This window comes from Arachis hypogaea, chromosome 14 (assembly GCF_003086295.3).
Source record: "Arachis hypogaea cultivar Tifrunner chromosome 14, arahy.Tifrunner.gnm2.J5K5, whole genome shotgun sequence".
Lineage (NCBI taxonomy): Eukaryota > Viridiplantae > Streptophyta > Magnoliopsida > Fabales > Fabaceae > Arachis > Arachis hypogaea.
Genome location: NC_092049.1, coordinates 35,601,421 through 35,624,838, shown reverse-complemented (window position 1 = coordinate 35,624,838; position 23,418 = coordinate 35,601,421). Strand labels below are relative to the sequence as shown.

General features: G+C 36.0%; 1 protein-coding gene, 1 long non-coding RNA gene and 1 other non-coding gene across 4 annotated transcripts; 1 reads left to right on the top strand and 2 right to left on the bottom strand.

The window, feature by feature from the left end:
• Positions 1–4,051: 4,051 nt before the first annotated feature.
• LOC140178285 (uncharacterized) lies at positions 4,052–6,486 on the bottom strand. The gene is made up of 2 exons (XR_011870863.1): positions 6,350–6,486; positions 4,052–5,110 (listed from the first exon to the last, which is right to left on the bottom strand). It is a non-coding gene; the product is annotated as an uncharacterized lncRNA (long non-coding RNA).
• On the top strand, positions 4,231–7,427 carry LOC112741958 (probable inorganic phosphate transporter 1-9). 2 transcript variants are annotated; one of them, XM_025791153.3, is made up of 3 exons: positions 4,231–4,631; positions 4,801–5,106; positions 6,346–7,427. In XM_025791153.3, the coding sequence occupies exons 1-3, from the start codon at positions 4,231–4,233 to the stop codon at positions 7,205–7,207; spliced, it is 1,569 nt and encodes a 522-aa protein (XP_025646938.1). In that variant the 3' UTR covers positions 7,208–7,427. The 2 variants fall into 2 exon arrangements, with proteins under 2 accessions (XP_025646938.1, XP_072070144.1); XM_072214043.1 differs by having other exon boundaries at positions 4,801–5,110; positions 6,350–7,427.
• Positions 7,428–14,398: 6,971 nt separating this feature from the next.
• On the bottom strand, positions 14,399–14,506 carry LOC112745246 (small nucleolar RNA R71). Its single transcript, XR_003173183.1, has one exon. It is a non-coding gene; the product is annotated as a small nucleolar RNA R71 (small nucleolar RNA).
• Between the last annotated feature and the right edge of the window lie 8,912 nt (positions 14,507–23,418).

Below are 23,418 nucleotides of genomic sequence, written 5' to 3'. Positions count from 1 at the left end.
TTATTATTGTTAATCTGGCTCTGTGATTTTTGTGCTAATTCATATGATGTTCAGCTTGATTGGATCGTTCACATTGCTGACAAATGCAAATGGAAGAAGTGTAGAGTTTTGAACTTGTGATTATTGACGAGTAGTTAAGCACTGACTTCACAATTTTTCACTTTTCTTAGAATTCAATTATCAATATGTTCTAAGGGTGCTGATTGGCGTGCGAAAGAGGCTCTGTGGCGAAAGAGAGAAGCTGCATATCGTCTGGAAATTCAGAAGCTTAAAGCGGTATCCTCTATTCATAATCCACAACTGTAAATGATACCTGCCATCTGATCACTGGGAATCTACTATTTTTATACGCATTAGGTTCACTATTTTGGATATCTTAGTGCCTTTTTTCCTCATGCCCTCTATTGTTGTAAAATGGAACATATAATAGCACCCTTGCTTTTGTCATTTATTCCCCTTGGAGGCAATAACTTGATATCTTCAAGTTTTTGGGCACCTCATAAGCATGTTGTAAAATAGCTGTTATCATAGTTTTTATCAATTGCATGCTAAATGTTTAAGTATGAATCTGTGAAAAAGATTTGGGTGAAACTGCAAATTGTATAAGCCTTTCAGTTTTGATCCTTGTGCATGTATTTTAAATACTTTAAGTTTCTAATTTTGGTCTTGCTGAGAAATACTAATTTGGCGCAGCTGCTACTGGATATGGAGAGAATGCATTTTGAACTCATAGATGGCACTCAGGATTCTCAGTGGAGATCTGAAAAGGGTAATGGTCCTTCCAGAATTCAAAATGAGTACCTCATAAAATAGGCTATCAGTGCTCAGGTATGACTGCATTACTAATTGGTTGTCTGAGGTGGTAAAAATGTGGTCATTGATGCGGTTCATGCTATAACATTGTGCCGAGCATGAATGCTGTTGTCAACTATGATCTACAGGTAGAAGTTTGATCCATTATTTTGATTTCATGAATTAATAGTAATAACTAATAAATCTGTTGATAGTAATATACCGAAAGCAAAAGTGATTGGTAATATTATGTTTTACTATGCTTTGTTGTTTTCTACAATAGTACTTGTAGATGAGCTTTTCCCATTTTTATTAAAATATAGTAGAAAAGAGTTCAGAAGGTGAATGTAAGATATCCTCACTAAACCTAAGGAGATAGCACGAGCTAGTCAAATCTCTCATTTCATGTTTTATAAAGAAGCCAAGTAAATTATTGGAATTCCTCTCAATTGTGTAGGAGTCTATTGAGAGAAGTGGATATTTCCTTCTTTAGTTCTGCCAAAGACAAAATCTCAAATGACATATGAGAAAATTGTTAAATCTATTAGATTTCTTTAATTCTTTCCATTTCTGTTTTGCACAGTTGTTCAAGGGGAGTAATGATATTACCTGAACTTTGAACTCTCACAGAAGTTAGAGTTCACTATTCCTTTTGTGAGATTTTAGTCTTACTATCAATATTTTCAGGTTCCTCCTTGGTCATGTTCTTGTGATCTCAATTGTTCTTGAGATTTTAGTCTTATATAAGCCAGATTGTGTTCTTACTCCTTCCAATTTTAATTTTTCAGGATTCTGAGGAATACAGATTGGGACTAGACACTCTTTATCTTATTTTGTATCTCATAAATTGGTTTCTCTGCTGAAATTACATTGAAAAACAGAGACTTCAGCTACTTGGGATCACGAGTATGTTAATTGCCTTGTGAGTTCTCGAATTTAATGAAGACTTTTCATGACTTTGCATTCATACTTTTTAAATGAGCCTTTTTATCAGGACATTGAAATTGAGTTTTTCATTTAAGTTGATGCTGTTGTGATTCCAAATTTAACCATCGGTGAAACATGCTTCTTATGCTAATTGACATTAATTATAACAAGTATTCTTAGTACTCTTCATTTTGCTATGTATGATTACTAATCTTGAAGAACTTTTATCAGTCATTTTAATGTATTTAAAGATGTCAATTTGTCTGTTTTTTATGATTGAAGGAAGTATGAAGAAATTATTATAACTGATAATAGCTAAGGACTATGATGATGATGAGGAAGAAGATGACACTCAAGATTATAGCTGATATTTTTAGTATGGTTGAACAATATGTTGAGGATTATAGTTGATGTATCAATACATTTTGTTTATGTTTTGAATTGACTTACTTTTTTTTACTGTACTTTTCTTCTAGTTTGATAATATGATGAACTTGTTTATTTTTTGAAATACTATGAATGTCCGAATACAAGTTAGATAATAAAAATTTGTCTTGATTAAATTTATATTTATTTTGCATGAAATCAGATTTATTTTACAATGAAATTATAAAAAAGAAATTTGTTTTACCTTAGTAACGGATTTATAGACGAAAAACTCATCTGTATTTAGAGTTGTGAATGCTATTACATGCTCCAATTACCAACAGAAAATTTGTCAAAAAGTTTGACTTTAGTTACCGACAAAAAATTTGTCGAAAAATCTGACTTTTTAGCGAAATGGGGGACAATTATGGAAGAAAAATCGGTCGGTAACAGAGAAAAATATGTTGGTAAGATACCGACGGAAAAAATCTGTCGGTAAATAATTTCCAATAAGATTTTTACTGATGGACAAAATTTGTCAGTAACTAAAAATCTGTTTGTAATGAAGATCAAATATGTCTATAAATCTGTCTATAATAAGCAGTTTTTTAGTAGTACCACAACAAGGTGTATCATAGTTTAGCCAAACACATCAAAACATCCATAAAGAAAGAGTGTTAAAGATATAATCATTCACGTACCTCTTATTAGCTTAAGTTTTTGGGGGACGTAATATCATCATGACAGGAAATCAGAGCTTTAAAGGGTGTTTATGAATCGGATCACATCCACAAATTCACAATATTTATCCAGATCGAATTTGCAATTTGCGGATATGGTCTTATTTACACTCTAATTGAATCGGATTACGCATATCACATCTATATCTGCAGATCTGATCTATATATTCGCGAATTCGCACCAAATAATAAATAAAAAATAATATATGTTGTATTCATGTTTTATTTCAATTAATAATTATTATTCATATACATTGTATTATTTTATTTTTGTTATTTAAAAAAAGTTAGTTTAATAATAGGAGGAAACATATTTAAAGAAGTGAAAAAATAGATTCTATTAGAGTAAAAAAATGGATTTTAATTTATTAATTTTTTAATAGAAATAAGTTTTCTAATATAAATTTATTGTGCAGATATATTCGGTATCTGATCCGATCTGATCCATAAATATTCGAATCGGATCCAAGCATAAAAAGTGTAGATATTGTGTCTGATTCAATGAATTTAGTGAGAATTGGGTTAAGATTTTGATCATATTTAATTCGTGAACATTCCTAATAAGAACCTTTATAATTGAAAGATTTAAAATTCGATTCTTATTGACCTTATAAAAAAATATTTAACATAAAGACAAATAAAAAAAGATAAAAGACTTGTGCAAAAATTTACACAAATTTAAAATATATTTTTTCTATTCGTTTAAATTTAAAAAAAAAAATGCTTCTATGACAAAAAAAAAGTATTAAAAATTATTTAAAAAAAGATGCCAAGTTTTGCAAACGCCGGCAATTAGAACTCACAAGTCACAAGCTTAAAATGAATTAAGGATGATTGTGATCCGCATCTTTAGTGGAATAATTTTCCTTTAATATTTCTTGGATGGAATAATACAATTCCAAGTTTGACTATCAAAAGCCAAATGGTTCACATACACGATGGCTAATATCATTTCCTAGTAACCTTCCTAATATATACTAATATTATTTATTAATGTATAGTACACGCTTGTCATTTCGTCACTTGTCACACTTTCTTTCTCTTCCACACAATTTCAAATTCCTAAATAATAACAAAGGCTACAGGTTAGTTAAATAATAATATACAATAAATACCTCTCAAACAACTAAACAAGACAACAATTAAAACTGAAATTCCTATGCTCAACAAAACTTTGACCTATACCCCTCATATATATATAGAATCACTCCTTTAATTTTTTGCTTACTTATCTCCCTAGCTATATGTCTGTTTATTTCACTCCACAAAACTCTAGAGCCGTTGGAATAATAATGGCAAAAAAGCCCTATAACTCAACACTTTAACACACACAAAGATAGATCTATCTTCAATTTGGTAGTTGAAATTCTTGTGAAGTTGAACTTAAGTGCAAATATTATAGGTGATGGCGAGAAAGAAGTTGAAGGTGCTTTCAGCTCTCGACACGGCAAAGACACAATACTATCACTTCAAGGCCATTATAGTTGCTGGGATGGGTCTCTTCACGGATGCCTACGACCTCTTCTCCATCACCCTTATCACCAAGATGATCGGAAGGGTCTACTACGACGACCGTGCCAGAAACAGGCAATATGTAACCCCGCCGGTGATTGTGTCTGCCTTGGTGGCCGTTGCCCTACTAGGAACGGCCATCGGGCAAGTTGTGTTTGGTAGACTCGGCGACCTTAAAGGTCGTCGCCGGGTCTACGGGCTTGCTTTGTTGCTAATGGTGTTTGGCTCCTTGGGCAGTGGTTTCTCCATTTGTATCAAAAGAACATGCGTTCTCCTCAGTCTAGGTCTCTTCAGGTTAATTTAATTATTTATGTCAACAAAAAAAAAAAAAAACTTCACAAACGTATTAAATTATTTAACGATTTTCAACCATTAATTTTATGAGTCTCCAAAAACCTTTCAAATTTTACTTCAAATTAATTAATTAGATGATTATTGTTGATTAATAATGTGAATCAATTAGGTTCTTGCTGGGGCTAGGGATTGGAGGAGACTACCCTCTTTCATCAACAATCATGTCTGAATTTGCCAACAAAAAGACAAGAGGCTCTTTTATAGCGGCGGTTTTCTCCATGCAAGGTTTCGGCATATTAGCAAGCGCCACCGTCACCATAGTGGTGTCTTCCATATTCCGCCACGCCCCCGGTGCTAAGGAAAAACAACACACGGCGGCAGCGGCCGACTTCGCATGGAGGTTGATCCTCATGCTGGGGTCAGTCCCGGCGGCGTTGACTTACTACTGGCGAATGATGATGCCCGAAACTGCCAGGTACCTACCTACCTACCTCACTCTTTTCTTCTTTGACCTTGACTTTTAGCATTGACTTTCACTGTGTTCATTCAATTCGATGTTATCAAGCAAGTTCCTCTAATTAATAATAATTATGAAAATTGATTAATTAAAAACAATCTTTAGTTAATTAAATTAATTATTATGACTTGAATTTGTGAAGATTATTGACGAACTATTGACAATGACTCTTGATGTGAAACCCCAAGTTGTATTTTCTTTAATTTAATAGCTCTCTCTTCATTTTATACATTGATAAGTTGTTTTATTTATTTATTTATTTTGGATTAAACGATTTATAAGTATGATATAAAAATATAAAATGGGGCGATGAGTACACCGTTCCATATAGTCATCATTAGTGCTTGTCTTAGGGCGCGGCCATTATTAGGAGCTAATTGATTAATCAACAACGATTTAGTCAAAGAAGATATATATTATACAATAATCACGTGGATATAGATGTTCATGTCTTTAAGTAAAATTCCGCTTTCATCAACAAGTTTGATTAAGCTATAATAATAATAAGAATGAAATCACCGTACGGTCCACATATAGTAGAAAAATGCAAGGTTGATTAACTTAATTTAGAGTCTTTGTTAAAGGGGCTTGATCACTTGGACCTGAAATACATGCCTTGCTGCTTATATCGCTAGGTATCTTTTTAATACAGCAAATACATTACATTGTAGATTTCTTTGCTGGGGAAATTACTCATCAATTGGCAGCAAGCAAGTGGCTACATACTAATAAGGAAAGGAAGGGAAACTAAACACTGTTCACTCTTTTCTTATGTTCAATAATGATACTACGTTCTACAATTGACTTCTCATTAGTTGACACTTTCATTTTATTTTTCTTTTCTTAAATTTGTTTATCTGAAAAATGCATATAGCAATTAGCATACACAACAACTATGTTAATTATTACCCACCAAAATTAATTACCAGGATAAAATACACATTAAAAAAACTAAACTATATTATACATTGCTGATTTTAGTGTGCAAATTGTATTTTTAAATAGACAATATGAGATATCTTTTAATCTTTCTTCTGGTTAACTTATTTAATTTCATAGCATATATCTTTGGAGAATTAAAAGGATATCGTGTGTAATAAGTAGGTTTTACTCTTCAAATAGATTTGTATCCATGAACACCTTTGTATAATAATTAGCAAATGAATAGTACTAAGACCAAATTACTAATTTGATAAGGTACACAGCATTAGTGGAAAATAATGTGATGCAAGCAGCAAAGGACATGGAAAAAGTGATGGATATCTCCATCACCCAGATTATCGAAGAAACTTCACCACCTTCATCAGTCTCATCACATTCTGGCTACTCACTCTTTTCCAAGGAATTCTTTCGTCGACATGGCCGCGACCTCTTTGCGTGTTCCTTCAACTGGTTTCTAGTGGACATTGTGTTCTACAGCAGCAACCTCTTCCAATCTCATATATACAGAATCAAACTCAAAGACAAACAAAATCTTGACGTGTATCAAGAAGCCATTGATACCGCTAAGCTCCAAGCAATCATTGCTGTTTGTTCCACCATCCCCGGCTACTTCTTCTCGGTGTATTTCATCGACCGTGTCGGAAGAGTTAAGATCCAAATGATGGGTTTCTTTTTCATGGCATTGGCGTTTTTCGCTATGGGAGTTCCTTATTATTCATATTGGACCACTGATGATGAAAACAAGCCTAGGGATAACGGTTTCTTGGTCCTCTATGGGGTCGCATTCTTCTTTGCCAATTTCGGACCCAACACGACGACTTTTATCGTCCCGGCCGAGCTTTTTCCGGCTAGGTTTAGGTCGACGTGCCATGGAATTTCTGGAGCAGTTGGCAAGATGGGTGCAATCATTGGATCAGTAGGATTTCTTTGGGCTTCTCGCGACCAGAAGGAGCGAGATCAAGATGGGGTTCATGTGGTTGGAATTGGAATGGTGGCTTCTTTGTGCATGCTTGGAGGGGTTTGCTTGGTGGGCGTGGTTACCACCTTTTTGTTTACCAAGGAAACCATGGGAAGGTCCTTGGAAGAGAATGAGTGTGAGTCTGAAGAGATTACATAAAGTTAACGGCTCATTACTCATATCAAAATATCTATACATAATTAAAAATGTTAAATAATTTAATACATTGTAAAATCTACCCTACAAATGTTTATCGTGTTGCATGTTAATTTGTAATTTTGCCAGTTGAGTTAGCTTTGGTTAGCAAGTTAAGAGATGAGTTGTCATATTGTGAATATTCTTCATTCATTCATTTTAGTAAATGCCCCTTTTCTCATCATCATCAGTTTGTCTCAAATTCCGTCTCTAAGATTAACATTTCACTATATTATATAAAGCCTATATTTGATACCGAAAAATGTTAAGTGACTAATATATTTTTAAAATTATTAGGAATGTCAATATTGATTAATTAATATTGGTTTATGTAAAACAAAAATATTAATCACCTAATAATTTTTTAAAATTTTTTTATTTATTATTTGATGAGTTGATAAATAAATACTAACTAATTTATTTTTTTTACTAAAAATATTGGCTTTTAACGTACATTGTATATTTGGACTTTGGAGTAGGACGCATTTCAAAGATTCCGTTGGAAGAATATAAGATGTTGAGTGACAAAAATGCATATGAAAGAAATGCACCTAGCATATGTATTAGAGAGGCGTTAATTATTACACATGGTTTGACCAAGAGGGTGCAAGGAAAAACAAACGCAACGAACAATAATGACAAAGTTTGAGAGAACATCAATCACATTTCTTCGTAGCTGTAGTTGACGAACCTTATTAACATTTCCAACAATATGATGCTGAAGCCCACCCAATTACTTCTCTGCCGTGGTCTACTCGTTCGTTCACCATAATTAAAAACAAAAAAGAAATTGCAATATATATGGTATAAAAATCAAATTAACAAAGGCTTTAAATTAAATAGACCTGGTCTATATAGACAGAAATTATTTTTTATATGAATAAATATATAGTATTTTTGTTGTATATCATTTTTTGGAGTGTTTTGTACAAAGATGGAGTTAACTAACACAACACACATCCTGCGTGTTGCAGCGCAGAGATTCGTAGCAGAAATTCGCTATGTATTAGCCAGTGAGACAACACGTATCCTGCGTGTTGAAAGAACAGAGATTTCTTACTTATTGGTCCCAAGCCACCTTTGCATTTGATCCATGGCCACATGTCACGCTTCTTGTAACACGCACCCTGCGTGTTGAAAGAGCAGAGATTCCTCGCTTGGTCTCAAGACACTTTTGTGTCTGATCCTTGGTGACGTGTTGTGCTCCCTGTAACACGCACGCTATGTGTTGAGGATTTACAGAATCCATTTCCATGCGTCCATTGCCACATGTCGCACAATGGATAACACGCACCCTGCGTGTTAACCCTGGTCTTCATACACTCGACAGGTATCTTCTCTGAAAACCGCAGCATGCAACGGGACAATAGTGCCTTTAAAGGAGGGGAGGGAACTTTGACTTCAACGTTTTTCATTTTTCATATGAACATTTGAATCTGAAAGTGATTGAGACAGATTGAGAGTGGAAGAAGGCTAGGTGATTGAAGAAGGTAAGTTTTGGTGAGAGTGAGAGTGAGTAGTGTATTTAGTAACTATGATTCGTAATTATACTGATACAGCAGAACACGTTATTAATTATTTAGAACAGCCTAATATGATAAATTTATTATCTTTGTTAATTCAATACTTAGTATTTAGAATGTATTATCTTTAGTGTGGTTATTTTAGTTGATATTATTATTAGCAGTTGTAGTAAGTTAAATCATTTAAATACTTTTTGTTTATTTTTCTGTGATAATATTAATAATTTTATTTATTGTAATAATATTATTGTAATTTAATTAGTTAATATGTAGTTATTAAAACTAATAAAGAATAAAAATATTAATTAATTTCTTTTAGAACTTTCGTTATTATATTTTTATTTCCTTTTAGATCAAAAGTTATTTTTCTTGAACTTAGTAAAATAATATAATTTACGATGTAATTGTTAAAATTAATAAATAATATAAATAGAAATTATTTTTTGGAATTTTTGTAATTATGTTTTATTTTATTTTATGTTATAATATTTATATTTTGTACTAGTCGCTAGTTATTAATATTAATAAATACAAGAAATATAAAAAATACAATTTTTCAAGTTTTATATAATTATTTTTAATTTTTGTTTTAATGTTTTTAAATTTTATTGTAATTTATATTTTATTAATTTGAATAAGTAATATTAACCCTAAACCAAATTATCTGTAATTATTTTTGTATTAATTTTTTGAATTTTATGTAGTTATTTATATTTTATTTTCTGGATATAATTTTGATTTTAAATTTTGGATGGCTATGAAATTGTTTTATATTTTTTGTTTTTGGCTGTCCTGTACCAGACTAACAAGAATTTTCTACCGCGTAAACTTGATCCACTGGAGATGTGGCATCCGATGGTTGACCAAACTTTACGAACAATAGGATTCTACCATGTCTCGAGTGTGAGACATTTTAGAGGACATTCTGCCTTGCTATCTGCTCTTGTGAAAAGGTGGAGGTTGGAGACTCATTCTTTGGTAATGCCAGCTGGTGAGGTTATAGTAACACTGGAAGACGTGTTACACATATTTGGCCTACCGATTGATGGGGAGGTTGTGACCAGTTAGACCGATAGCAGTAAGGACTTCTTGGTCAACCAGAACATGGCAATTTTTGGCAGCGAACCCATTGTGAGTAGTTCATCTAAAAGTTACATAAAGCTGGCCTGGGTTCGCCATATCAGAGACACATAGCCTCTAGACACTTGAGAGTCTGTTCAACGATAAGTTAGGTGTTACATCTTCTGTTTGTTGGGAATCACCCTCTTCGCGGATAATTCGATGGCATATGCCTATGCAAAGTACCTACCACTACTCCAAATTTTTGAGCAGATCATCACTTACAGTTGGGAGTGAGCAACTCTCACACATCTTTATAGGTCATTGTGTCGTGTATCGTGGTACGATTGCAAGGAGATGGAGAGCCCGCTTGATTTGTTATTTGTTTGGGCATGGGAGTGAATGCCCTTTCTTGCTCCCATTCCAGGACAGCGGCTGATGAGCGGATAATTTATACGCTTTTTGGCATTGTTTTTACATAGTTTTTAGTATGATTTAGTTATTTTTTAGTATATTTTTATTAGTTTTTAAATAAAATTCACATTTCTGGATTTTACTATGAGTTTGTGTGTTTTTCTGTGATTTCGGGTATTTTCTGGCTGAAATTGAGGGACTTGAGCAAAAATCAGATTCAGAGGTTGAAGAAGGACTGCAGATGCTGTTGGATTCTGACCTCCCTGCACTTAAGGTGGATTTTCTGAAGCTACAGAACTCCAAATGGTGCGCTCTCAGTTGCGTTGGAAAGTAGACATCCAGGGCTTTCCAGCAATATATAATAGTCCATACTTTGCTCGATTTTAGATGACAAAAACTGGCGTTCAATGCCAGCTCTCTGCCCTATTCTGAAGTTAAACGCCAGAAACAGGTTGCAAAGCAGAGTTAAATGCCAGAAACAGGTTACAAACTGGCGTTTAACTCCAAGGAAGACCTCTACACGTGAAAGCTTCAATGCTCAACCCAAGCACACACCAAGTGGGCCCGAAAGTGGATTTCTGCATCATTTACTCATTTCTGTAAACCCTAGTAACTAGTTTAGTATAAATAGGACTTTTTACTATTGTATTTACATCTATGGATTATCTTTTGATCATTTTTAGATCTCTATACCTCCAAGGGAGGCTGGCCACTCGGCTATGTCTACCCTATTTTCACTTATGTATTTTCAACGGTAGAGTTTCTACACACCATAGATTAAGGTGTGGAGCTCTGCTGTTCCTCATGAATTAATGCAAAGTACTATTGTTTTCTATTCAATTCAAGCCTATTTCTTCTCTAAGATATTCATTCGCACACAAGAACATGATGAATGTGATGATTATGTGACGCTCATCATCATTCTCACTTATGAACGCGTGCCTGACAAACACTTCCGTTCTACATGCAAACTAGCTTGAATGAATATCTCTTAGCCTCCTGATCTACGATCAGAGTCTTCGTGGTATAGGCTAGAATTATTGGCGGCCATTCTTGAGATTCGGAAAGTCTAAACCTTGTCTATGGTATTCCAAGTAGGATCTGGGAAGGGATGGCTGTGACGAGCTTCAAACTCGCGAGTGCTGGGCGTAGTGACAGACGCAAAAGGATTACTGAATCCTATTCCAGTATGATCGAGAACCGACAGATGAATAGCCGTGCTGTGACAGCGCATTTTGGACCATTTTCACTGAGAGGATGGGATGTAGCCATTGACGACGGTGATGCCCTACATAACGCTTGCCATGGAAAGGAGTATGAAGGATTGGATGAAGACAATAGGAAAGCAGAGAATCAGAAGGAACAAAGCATCTCCATATGCTTATCTGAAATTCTCACCAATGAATTACATAAGTACCTCTATCCTATATTTTATTCATATTTTTATTATCAATTCACCATAACCATTTGAATCCGCCTGACTAAGATTTACAAGGTGACCATAGCTTGCTTCAAGCTGACAATCTCCGTGGGATCGACCCTTACTCACATAAGGTTTATTACTTGGACGACCCAGTGCACTTGCTGGTTAGTTGTGCGAAGTTGTGACAAAGTGTGTGAATTACGTTCCGAGCACCAAGTTTTTGGCGCCGTTGTTAAGGATCACAATTTCGTGCACCAAGTTTTTGGTGCCGTTGCCGGGGATTGTTTGAGTTTGGACAACTGACGGTTCATCTTGTTGCTCAGATTAGGTAATTTTATTTTTAATTTTAAGCTTTTTGTTTTTATTATTTTTATTTTCGTAAAATTTTCAAAAAAAAATAAAAATAAAAATAAATATTTTCAAAAATATATTTTTCTTTAGAATTTTTAAGAATGAATTCTAGTGTTTCATGAAGATTTGTTGAATCCTGGCAGGCTGTAAGCCATGTCTAATCTTTCGGACCGGGGTTTCAACTTATCATCACAAGAGCTTGTTGATCTTCACCTATTTGGCAGTTACACACATAGTTGTTGTATACATGGGAGGTAGGCAATATCTGCTAAAGCTTGGCTGGCCATTGGCCATGTCTAGTGTTTTGGACCGGAGCTTTCATTGAAAGCTTGGCTGGCTAGTAAGCCATGTCTAATTCCTGGACTGGAGCTTTAGACTAACATTGCAGATTCCTGGAATTCCTATTAAAAATTTTGAAATCCTTATTTTCCTTTTCAAAATAATTTTCGAAAAATCAAAATTTTTTTTATAAAATCATAAAATCAAAAATAATTTGATGTTTCTTGTTTGAGTCTAGTGTCAAATTGTAAGTTTGGTGTCAATTGCATATTTTTCAAACTTTCTTGCATTTTTCAAAAATTCATGCATGGTGTTCTTCATGATCTTCAAGTTGTTCTTGGTAAGTCTTCTTGTTTAATCTTTAAAATTTCTTGTTTAGTGTCTTTTCTTGTTTTTCATATGCATTCTTGAATTATTAGTGTCTAGAGAATAAAAAATTTTTAAGTTTGGTGTCTTACATGTTTTTCTTTTCTTAAAAATTTTTCAAAAATAAGTTCCTGGTGTTCATCTTGACATTCAAAGTGTTCTTGGTGTTCATCTTGACATTCAAAGTGTTCTTGCATGCATCATATGTTTTGATTCATAATTTTCATGTTTTGAGTCTTTTTGTTGTTTTTCTCTTTCATTATTAAAAATTCAAAAATCAAAAAAATATCTTTCCCTTTTTCTTCTCATAAAATTCGAATATTTGAGTTGACTTTTTCAAAAAAATTTTAAAATCTAGTTGTTTTTTATGAGTCAAATCAAATTTTTTTAAAAAAAATTTCTATCTTTTTCAAATCTTTTTCAAAAATCAAATCTTTTTCATTTTTTTTCGAAAATTTCAAAAATTTATTTCCAAAATTTTTTTCTTATTTCCATTTCATATTTTTCGAAATTAATGCTAACAATTAATGTGATTGATTCAAAGATTTTTAGTTTGTTACTTGCCTAGTAAGAAAGGTTCAATCTTTAAACTCTAGAATCATATCTTTTTAGTTTCTTGTTAGTCAAGTAATCAACTTTAATTTTCAAAATAAAATCTTTTTAATTTTTTTTTCAAATCTTTTTCAAAATAAGTTTCAATCACATCTTTTTCAAAATCAATTTCAAAATCTTTTCTAACTTCTTTTCTAACTCCTTATCTTTTCAAAAATTGATTTTCAAATCTTTTTCAATTAACTACTTAACTTTTTGTTTGATTTTAAAAATTTACTATTTCAATCATATCTTTTTCAAAACTACCTAACTAATTCTCTCTCTAATTTTCGAAAATCACCTCCCTCTTTTTCAAAATTCCTTTTTAATTAACTAATTGTTTTAAATTTTAATTTAATTTAATTTCATTTTAAAATTTTCGAATTTTAACTTTAATTTTTAAATTAAAAACAAAAATTTTTATTTTTATTTTTATTTTGTTTAATTTTCAAATTCTCTCATATCTCATCCCCTTCTATTTATTTATTCATCTACTAACACCCCTCTTTCAGTCAAGAATTCGAACCCATTCCTCTCCCCTGTGTTTGGAATCCTATCTTTTTCTTTTTGCTACTCTTCTCTTCTTATACTTACATAAGGAATCTCTATACTGTGACATAGAGGATTCCATATTTTCTTTTGTGTTCTCTTCTTTTTCATATGAGCAGGAACAAGGATAAGAACATTCTTGTTGAAGCTGATCCTGAACCTGAAAGGACTCTGAAGAGGAAGCTAAGGGAAGCTAAAGCACAACTATCTGGAGAAAATCTGACATAAATTTTCGAAAAAGAAGGAGACATGGCCGAAAATAATAAAATTGCAAGGAAGATGCTTGGTGACTTTACTACCATTGGAGCAAACAATTTTGAGATTAAACCTTAATTAGTTTCTCTGATGCAACAGAACTGCAAGTTTCATGGACTTCCGTCAGAAGATCATTTTCAGTTCTTAACTGAATTCTTGCAGATCTGTGATACTGTTAAGACCAATGGGGTTGATCCCGAGGTCTACAGGCTCATGCTTTTCCCGTTTGCTGTAAGAGATAGAGCTAGAATATGGTTGGACTCTCAACCTAAAGATAGCCTAAACTCTTGGGATAAGCTGGTCACGGCTTTCTTAGCCAAGTTCTTTCCTCCTCAAAAGCTTAGTAAGCTTAGAGTGGATGTTCAAAACTTCAGACAGAAGGACGGTGAATCCCTCTATGAAGCTTGGGAGAGATATAAGCAACTGACCAAAAATTGTCCTTCTGACATGCTTTCAGAATGGACCATCCTGGATATATTCTATGATGGTCTATCTGAGTTATCAAAGATATCATTGGACCATTCTGCAGGTGGATCCATTCACCTAAAGAAAATTCCTGCAGAAGGTCAGGAACTCATTGACATGGTTGCTAATAACTAGTTCATGTACACTTCTGAGAGGAATCCTGTAAGTAATAGGACGCCTCAAAGGAAGGGAGTTCTTGAAATTGATACTCTGAATGCCATATTGGCTCAGAATAAAATATTGACTCAGTAAGTCAATATGATTTCTCAGAGTCTGAATGGATTGCAAGCTGCATCCAACAGTACTCAAGAGGCATCTTCTGAAGAAGAAGCTTATGATCCTGAGAACCCTGCAATAGCAGAGGTGAATTACATGGGAGAACCCTATGAAAATACCTATAATCCCTCATGGAGAAATCATCCAAATTTCTCATAGAAGGATCAACAAAAGCCTCAACAAGGCTTTAATAATGGTGGAAGAAACAGGTTTAGCAATAGCAAGCCTTTTCCATCATCCACTCAGCAACAGACAGAGAATTCTGAGCAGAATCCATCTAGCTTAGCAAATATAGTCTCTGATCTATCTAAGGCCACTCTAAGTTTCATGAATGAAACAAGGTCCTCCATTAGAAATTTGGAGGCACAAGTGGGCCATTTGAGTAAAAGAGTCACTAAAACTCCTCCTAGTACTCTCCCAAGCAATACAGAAGAGAATCCAAAAAGAGAGTGCAAGGCCATTACCCTGCTTGGTGTGGCCGAACCCAAAGAGGAGGAGGAAGACGTGAATCCTAGTGAGGAAGACCTCCTGGGACGTTCAGTGACCAATAAGGAGTTTTCCTTTGAGGAACCAAAGGAACCTGAGGCTCATCTAGAGACCATAGAGATTCCATTGAACCTCCTTTTACCATTCATGAGCTCTGATGACTATTCATCTTCTGAAGAAGATGAAGACATTGCTGAAGAGCAAGTTGCTCAATATTTAGGAGCAATCATGAAGCTGAATGCCAAATTATTTGGTAATGAGACTTGGGAGGATGAACCTCCATTGCTCATTAAGGAACTAAATGCCTTGGTTCAGCAAACTCTACCTCAAAAGAAACAGGATCCTGGTAAATTCCTAATTACCTGTAACATAGGCACCATGACCTTTGAGAAGGCTCTGTGTGACCTGGGGTCAGGAATAAACTTAATGCCACTCTCTGTAATGGAGAAACTTAGGATCTTTGAGGTGCGAGCTGCCAGAATCTCATTAGAATAGCAGACAACTCAAGAAAACAGGCTTATGGACAAGTAGAGGACGTGTTAGTAAAGGTTGAAGGCCTTTACATCCCTGCTGATTTCATAATCCTAGACACTGGGAAGGATGAGGACGAATCCATTATCCTTGGAAGATCCTTCCTAGCCACAGCAAGAGCTGTGATTGATGTGGACAGAGGAGAGCTGGTCCTTCAACTGAATGAGGACAACCCTATGTTTAAAACTCAAGGATCTCCTTCTGTAACCATGGAGAGTAAGCATGAAAAGCTTCTCTCACTGCAGAGTAAACCAAAGCCCCCACAGTCAAATTCTAAGTTTGGTGTTGGGAGGCCACAACCAAACTCTAAGTTTGGTGTTGAACCCCCACATTCAAACTCTAAGTTTGGTGTTGGGAGGTCCCAACAATGCTCTGAACATCTGTGAGGCTCCATGAGGGCTCACTGTCAAGCTATTGACATTAAAGAAGCGCTTGTTGGGAGGCAACCCAATGTTATTTAATTATGTCTACTTATTTTCTATTGTTATTTTATGTTTCTTTTAGGTTGATGATCATGTGGAGTCACAAAAACTACTGAAAAATCAAAAACAGAATGAAAAACAGCTTTAAAAACAGCTCACCCTGGAGGAAGAACTTACTGGCGTTTAAACGCTAGTAAGAAGCATCAAACTGGCGTTTAACGCCAGAAAGAAGCATCAAGCTGGCGTTAAACACCAGAAACAAGCACCAGACTGGCGTTTAACGCCAGAACAGAGCATGGAAGTGGCGTTAAATGCCAGAAACAAGCAGCAAGCTGGCGTTTAACGCCAGACATGCATTCCAAGGGCATTTTACACACCTAAATGGAGCAGGGATGTTAAGTCCTTGACCCCTCAGGATCTGTGGACCCCACAGGATCCCCACCTTTTCTTCTCTCCTCTTCACACCTTTTCATAACCCTCTTCCCCAAATACCCTTCACCAATCACCTCCAATTCCCCTCCAAAACCATCATACACCCACCTACACCCACCCACTCAAATTCAAACCATCACTCCTTCCTTTTCACACATCATAACCACCTTAAACCCCCAGTGGCCGAACCATTCACACACCTCCATCTCCTCCATCTCCTCCATTTTCTTCTTCTTCTACTACTTCCTTTCTTCTTTTGCTCGAGAACGAGCAAACCTTTTAAGTTTGGTGTGGTAAAAGCATTTCTTTTTGTTTTTCCATAACCATTTATGGCACCTAAGGCCGGAGAAACCTCTAGAAAGAGGAAAGGGAAGACAAAAGCTTCCACCTCCGAGTCATGGAAGATGGATAGATTCATCTCAAGGGTCCATAACTCAGTGGTAGAGCATTTGACTGCACAACAAGAGCATGAGAAATTCCTCACCAGGAAATCCCTGAGATGCCTCAGGGGATGCACTTTCCTCCACAGAATTATTGGGAGCAAATCAACACCTCCCTAGGAGAATTAAGCTCCAACATGGGACAACTAAGGATGGAGCACCAAGAGCACTCCATCATCCTCAATGAGATTAGAGAAGATCAAAGAGCTATGAGGGAGGAGCAACAAAGACAAGAAAGAGACATAGAGGAGCTCAAGAGCACCATTGGTTCTTCAAGAAGAGGAAGACGCCACCCTCACTAAGGTGGACCCGTTCCTTAATCTCCTTGTTCTTAATTTCCTGTTTTTCGTTTATTATGCTTTATGTTTTATTTATATTTGTGTCTTATTACATGATCATTAGTATTTAAGTGTCTATGCCTTAAAGTTATGAATGTCCTATGAATACATCACCTCTCTTAAATGAAAAATGTTCTAAAAACAAAAGAACAAGAAGTACATGGTTTCGAATTCATCCTTGAAACTAGTTTAATTATTTTGATGTGGTGACAATACTTTTTATTTTCTGAATGAATGCTTGAACAGTGCATATGTCTTTTGATATTATAGTTTATGAATGTTAAATATGTTGGTTCTTGAAAGAATGATGAAAAGAAGACATGTTATTTGATAATCTGAAAAATCATAAAATTGATTCTTGAAGCAAGAAAAAGCAGTGAAGAACAAAGCTTGCAGAAAAAAATGCAAAAAAAAAGAAAAGAAAAATAGCGAAAAAAAGAGAGAGAAAAAGAAAAAGAAAAAGCAAGCAGAAAAAGCCAATAGCCCTTAAAACCAAAAGGCAAGGATAATAAAAAGGATCCAAGGCTTTGAGCATCAGTGGATAGGAGGGCCTAAAGGAATAAAATCCTGGTCTAAGCGGCTAAACCAAGCTGTCCCTAACCATGTGCTTGTGGCGTGAAGGTGTCAAGTGAAAACTTGAGACTGAGCGGTTAAAGTCGAGGTCCAAAGCAAAAGAAGAGTGTGCTTAAGAACCCTGGACACCTCTAATTGGGGACTTTAGCAAAGCTGAGTCACAATCTGAAAAGGTTCACCCAGTTATGTGTCTGTGACATTTATGTATCCGGTGGTAATACTGGAAAATAAAGTGCTTAGGGCCACGGCCAAGACTCATAAAGTAGCTGTGTTCAAGAATCAACATACTGAACTAGGAGAATCAATAACACTATCTAAATTCTAAGTTCCTATAGATGCCAATCATTCTGAACTTCAATGGATAAAGTGAGATGCCAAAACTATTCAAGAGGCAAAAAGCTACAAGACCCACTCATCTGATTGGAGCGAAGTTTCATTGATATTTTAGAATTTATAGTATATTCTCTTCTTTTTATCCTATTTGATTTTCAGTTGCTTGGGGACAAGCAACAATTTAAGTTTGGTGTTGTGATGAGCGGATAATTTATACGCTTTTTGGCATTGTTTTTACATAGTTTTTAGTATGATTTAGTTAGTTTTTAGTATATTTTTATTAGTTTTTAAATAAAATTCACATTTCTGGACTTTACTATGAGTTTGTGTATTTTTCTATGATTTCAAGTATTTTCTGGCTGAAATTGAGGGACTTGAGCAAAAATCAGATTCAGAGGTTGAAGAAGGACTGCAGATGCTGTTGGATTCTGACCTCCCTGCACTCAAGGTAGATTTACTGGAGCTACAGAACTCTAAATGGCGCGATCTCAGTTGTGTTGGAAAGTAGACATCCAGGGCTTTCCAGAAATATATAATAGTCCATATTTTTCCCGAGTTTAGATGATGCAAACTGGCGTTCAACGCCAGCTCTCTGCCCTATTCTGGAGTTAAACGCCAGAAACAGGTTGCAAAGCAGAGTTAAACGCCAGAAACAGGTTACAAATTGGCGTTTAACTCCAAGGAAGACCTCTACACGTGAAAGCTTCAATGCTCAGCCCAAGCACACACCAAGTGGGCCCGGAAGTGGATTTCTGCATCATTTACTCATTTTTGTAAATCCTAGTAACTAGTTTAGTATAAATAGGACTTTTTACTATTGTATTTACATCTTTGGATTATCTTTTGATCATTTTTAGATCTCTAGACCTCCAAGGGAGGCTGGCCCCTCGGCCATGTCTACCCTATTTTCACTTATGTATTTTCAACGGTAGAGTTTCTACACACCATAGATTAAGGTGTGGAGCTCTGCTGTTCCTCATGAATTAATGCAAAGTACTATTGTTTTCTATTCAATTCAAGCCTATTTCTTCTCTAAGATATTCATTCGCACACAAGAACATGATGAATGTGATGATTATGTGACGCTCATCATCATTCTCACTTATGAACGCGTGCCTGACAAACACTTCCGTTCTACATGCAAACAAGCTTGAATGCATATCTCTTAGCCTCCTGATCTACGATCAGAGTCTTTGTGGTATAGGCTAGAATTATTGGCGGCCTTTCTTGAGATTCAGAAAGTCTGAACCTTGTCTATGGTATTCCGAGTAGGATCTGGGAAGGGATGGCTGTGACGAGCTTCAAACTCACGAGTGCTGGGCGTAGTGACAGACGCAAAAGGATTACTGAATCCTATTCCAGTATGATCGAGAACTGACAGATGAATAGCCGTGCTGTGACAGGGCATTTTGGACCATTTTTACTGAGAGGATGGGATGTAGCCATTGACGACGGTGATGCCCTACATAACGCTTGCCATGGAAAGGAGTATGAAGGATTGGATGAAGACAATAGGAAAGCAGAGAATCAGAAGGAACAAAGCATCTCCATACGCTTATCTGAAATTCTCACCAATGAATTACATAAGTACCTCTATCCTATATTTTATTCATATTTTTATTATCAATTCACCATAACCATTTGAATCCGCCTGACTGAGATTTACAAGGTGACCATAGCTTGCTTCAAGCCGACAATCTCCGTGGGATCGACCCTTACTCATGTAAGGTTTATTACTTGGACAACCCAGTGCACTTGCTGGTTAGTTGTGCGAAGTTGTGACAAAGTATGTGAATTACGTTCCGAGCACCAAGTTTTTGGCGCCGTTGTTAAGGATCACAATTTCGTGCACCAGCGGCTTGCACCGGCTGATATACTGGTTGCATGCAAGTAACATGTAAACCTCGGATAGTTAGTAACTAATTAACCAATAAATTAATTATTATTTAAAAATTAAAAAATTAAATTTTATAGTTTAGAATGGAAGATATAATTAAAATACAAATTTTGACACTATTTTTAAAGATTTTGGCCCAAAAACTAGCCAACAGACCGAATCGGTTGGAGCAGGTCCAAACTGGGCCCAAAATAGGCCCAAGTCCCAGCGTATAAATTAGGCATTCAGCCTTCTCCCTTCCTCAAAATGAATTTCACGTAGAGGAAGAAAAAGGATAACAAAATCATACAAATCCCTTTTTCCCCAAATATTCAAACTCTTGTAACTTTCAATCTGTAACTCCGATTGATGAGTCATCGGCGGCTACGCGTTTGTCTCGGAATTCTCTACAAAACTAACTAAATAATTTGTAAGAAAATAATGTTTTCTCATCCAGTTCTCTTCTTTTCAATTCGTGATTTAGGTTTTGGTAATTAAGAGATTTTGTGATTTAATTTTGATGATTTAAGGGTACTCTAGCAGTGGATAATCATTAGATTTTGTCCAATTGATCCATGGGTAAGGTAAGAAACTATTGAACCCTTGTGAATCATTGAGTTAGTGAACCCTATGATGAGTATAGTGATATTGTGTGAATTAGATTGTGTTCTTGTTGATTTAGAGTTCAATTGGGCGGTTTGGAATGAAATCCAGGTGATTAAGCTTGAGGAATTGATGTTTAGAAGCTTGGAGCTTGTGAAAGGAGAGGTTTTTGAGGTGTTCTGAGCTTAGGGAGGAATCGGCTAAGGTACTGTTTTGGTTTCTCGTAGTTAATGTTTAATGTCACGTGAAAACTTAGGCTAGAAGGCCTTAAGATAGGAATGAACTGCATGAATTATTGATGGATTGTGCATATGGTATGTGATGTATCGTAAGGTGTTACATAACAGTACATAATTTATTAGAGTTTGACTCGTATTTTATTTATATTTTACTGGAAAGACGTAATTTAAACTCTATTATAACGCTATGTACTGCAGGTGGAGTCATCATCCACGAACCAGGACGTGGATGTCAAGGAGTGCGGCGTCTATTAGGAACGACATAGACTACATGGAAGATGTCAGTATCAATATTAATTTATAAGAATAATTTACGGTATTAATAATCTATCGTAACCCATGTAATATTTTGTAGTTTGTCTGGCAGCCATACCTTGGCATCATCATTCCAACCGAACTACATCACAACCTTGATGTGTGTGACACGGTAGGGCCGTTACTTTCATTCGAGTGTGTCGAATGGTATCCTGTGGACCGAGTGGTTCGCCAGTACGGGTATGCACAGTCCCTCTTCTGCCAGCACAGGCCATTCCTCTTGACCAATATTGTTACACTCTTCGGGGAGTACAGCACCTGCCCCAGCCACTACCCCAACAGCCACCCCAGCAGTCATATGCAGTGCTCTAGCCATTTCTTTAACATCGCCCGCAACTACCTCAGCCATCACAGCCAGCACCACAGCTCGCATCATGGCCAATCAAGCCATCATAGCTAGCACAGCCACAATTCACATGACAGCCATCACAACCAGCACAACCACAGCTTGTATCACAGTCATCACAGCTAATACCACAGCGAGTACCACAGCTTGCCTCATAGCAAGCTAAGCCATCTGGGATTTGAGTTTGCAAACTTTTTTCCATTATCACCACATGTAGATACAATTGTGGACGATGCGCTAGTCTGTGGTTTCCTTGCTAACGGTGGTCCTCTTGAAGAGGATCTCATTCCAGCAGTGCCATTATAGCAGTCGCCGTAGTTACACCGGCCATCGGTGGACGGTTTGGCTCGTCGAAGCCATCATACCACCACATCTAATAGTTGAGTGAATGGTTGCATCGATATGCATCTTGATATCGATACAGGTCGTCTGAATGTGCCAATAGAGGCTCCGAGCAGTCTCGAATTGAATGTGCTGACACAGCAGGAGGTTGTTGACGAGTATATCCTTGGTCCTTCTGCTCCGGCAAAAGCAAGTGGGTCAGGTCCAGTAGAGGGACAAATAGTTGGTCATCAGTACAACCTACGAACAAATGTCCGTCCACCGAACAAGTTTACTTCGTCAAGTGTTAACATCTACTACGAATATGACCCTGTCTCTCGCAAAGATGGCATACCCAGGGACCACGCATTTTCCGTGAATCCATTTCATTCAGATAGCGACTCGATTTGGGACAATCTTTTGACGTTCGTATCAAGGCAGGATTCGCGACCATTGTTAGTCCCGGATAATCAGTTTATGTTTCCGTGTCGCCTAACAGGACAAACTCAATTCTGTAGACTTTGCGAATCTCTGACATCTTGTACACATCATCGACATATACCTACCAATCGAGGCGCTGGTTAGCACATAACGTAATAACATGGCGACATGGAAGTCACTCCACCTGAAAATGTCCACGATCGCATCTCTACCACGCATGATCAACTACTAACACTTGTCCGCTTGGCATTTTGCGCACCTCAAACACCTTGTTTCTTCTATCAAACCGATGCACGACTGTATTTCCTGCACACTGCATATTTTCCTCAATCCATTGAGTGGCAAACTTAGAGTAAGTAAATCCAACACACTTGCATTGGTAAGCCTCAATACTTAATTCAACCAATAATTTGTTGCTCAGACAAGTCTCAAGACAGGTAGATTTCAGGCACCCTTCAACACTGAATTAATGCACTCAACAAGGTTTGTCATCATGAGACCACATTAATGTCCCTTGTCAAAATGCCAATACCTACTGAGGTAGTTCGATGTCCCTCGTCATATGTAATTAGGATCAAAAGACTGCATATGAACAGAGAAATAGGGTTGGAAAAATTAAACTACTTTCCAAAAGTAAAGGCAACAAGAATTTCAAGATAGGCTAGGAAAGAACAAGTCACATGACCCCAACAGAATTCAAGACACATAACCGAGTAACCTCGAGAAATAGTTTCTAACGTTCCCAAAACCCACGATGAGCGTTACCTATTACTCGTATATCATCTATGACAACCCATTAGTGCCTCCATATACATAATCCACTATTTTTAAGCCGGCCAAACTTAATACCAGGAAGTATGCAATGATAGACTAACAACATTAATCATTAGACCGTCATGTGCATAAAGTTCTAATTCTTGTTATTCAA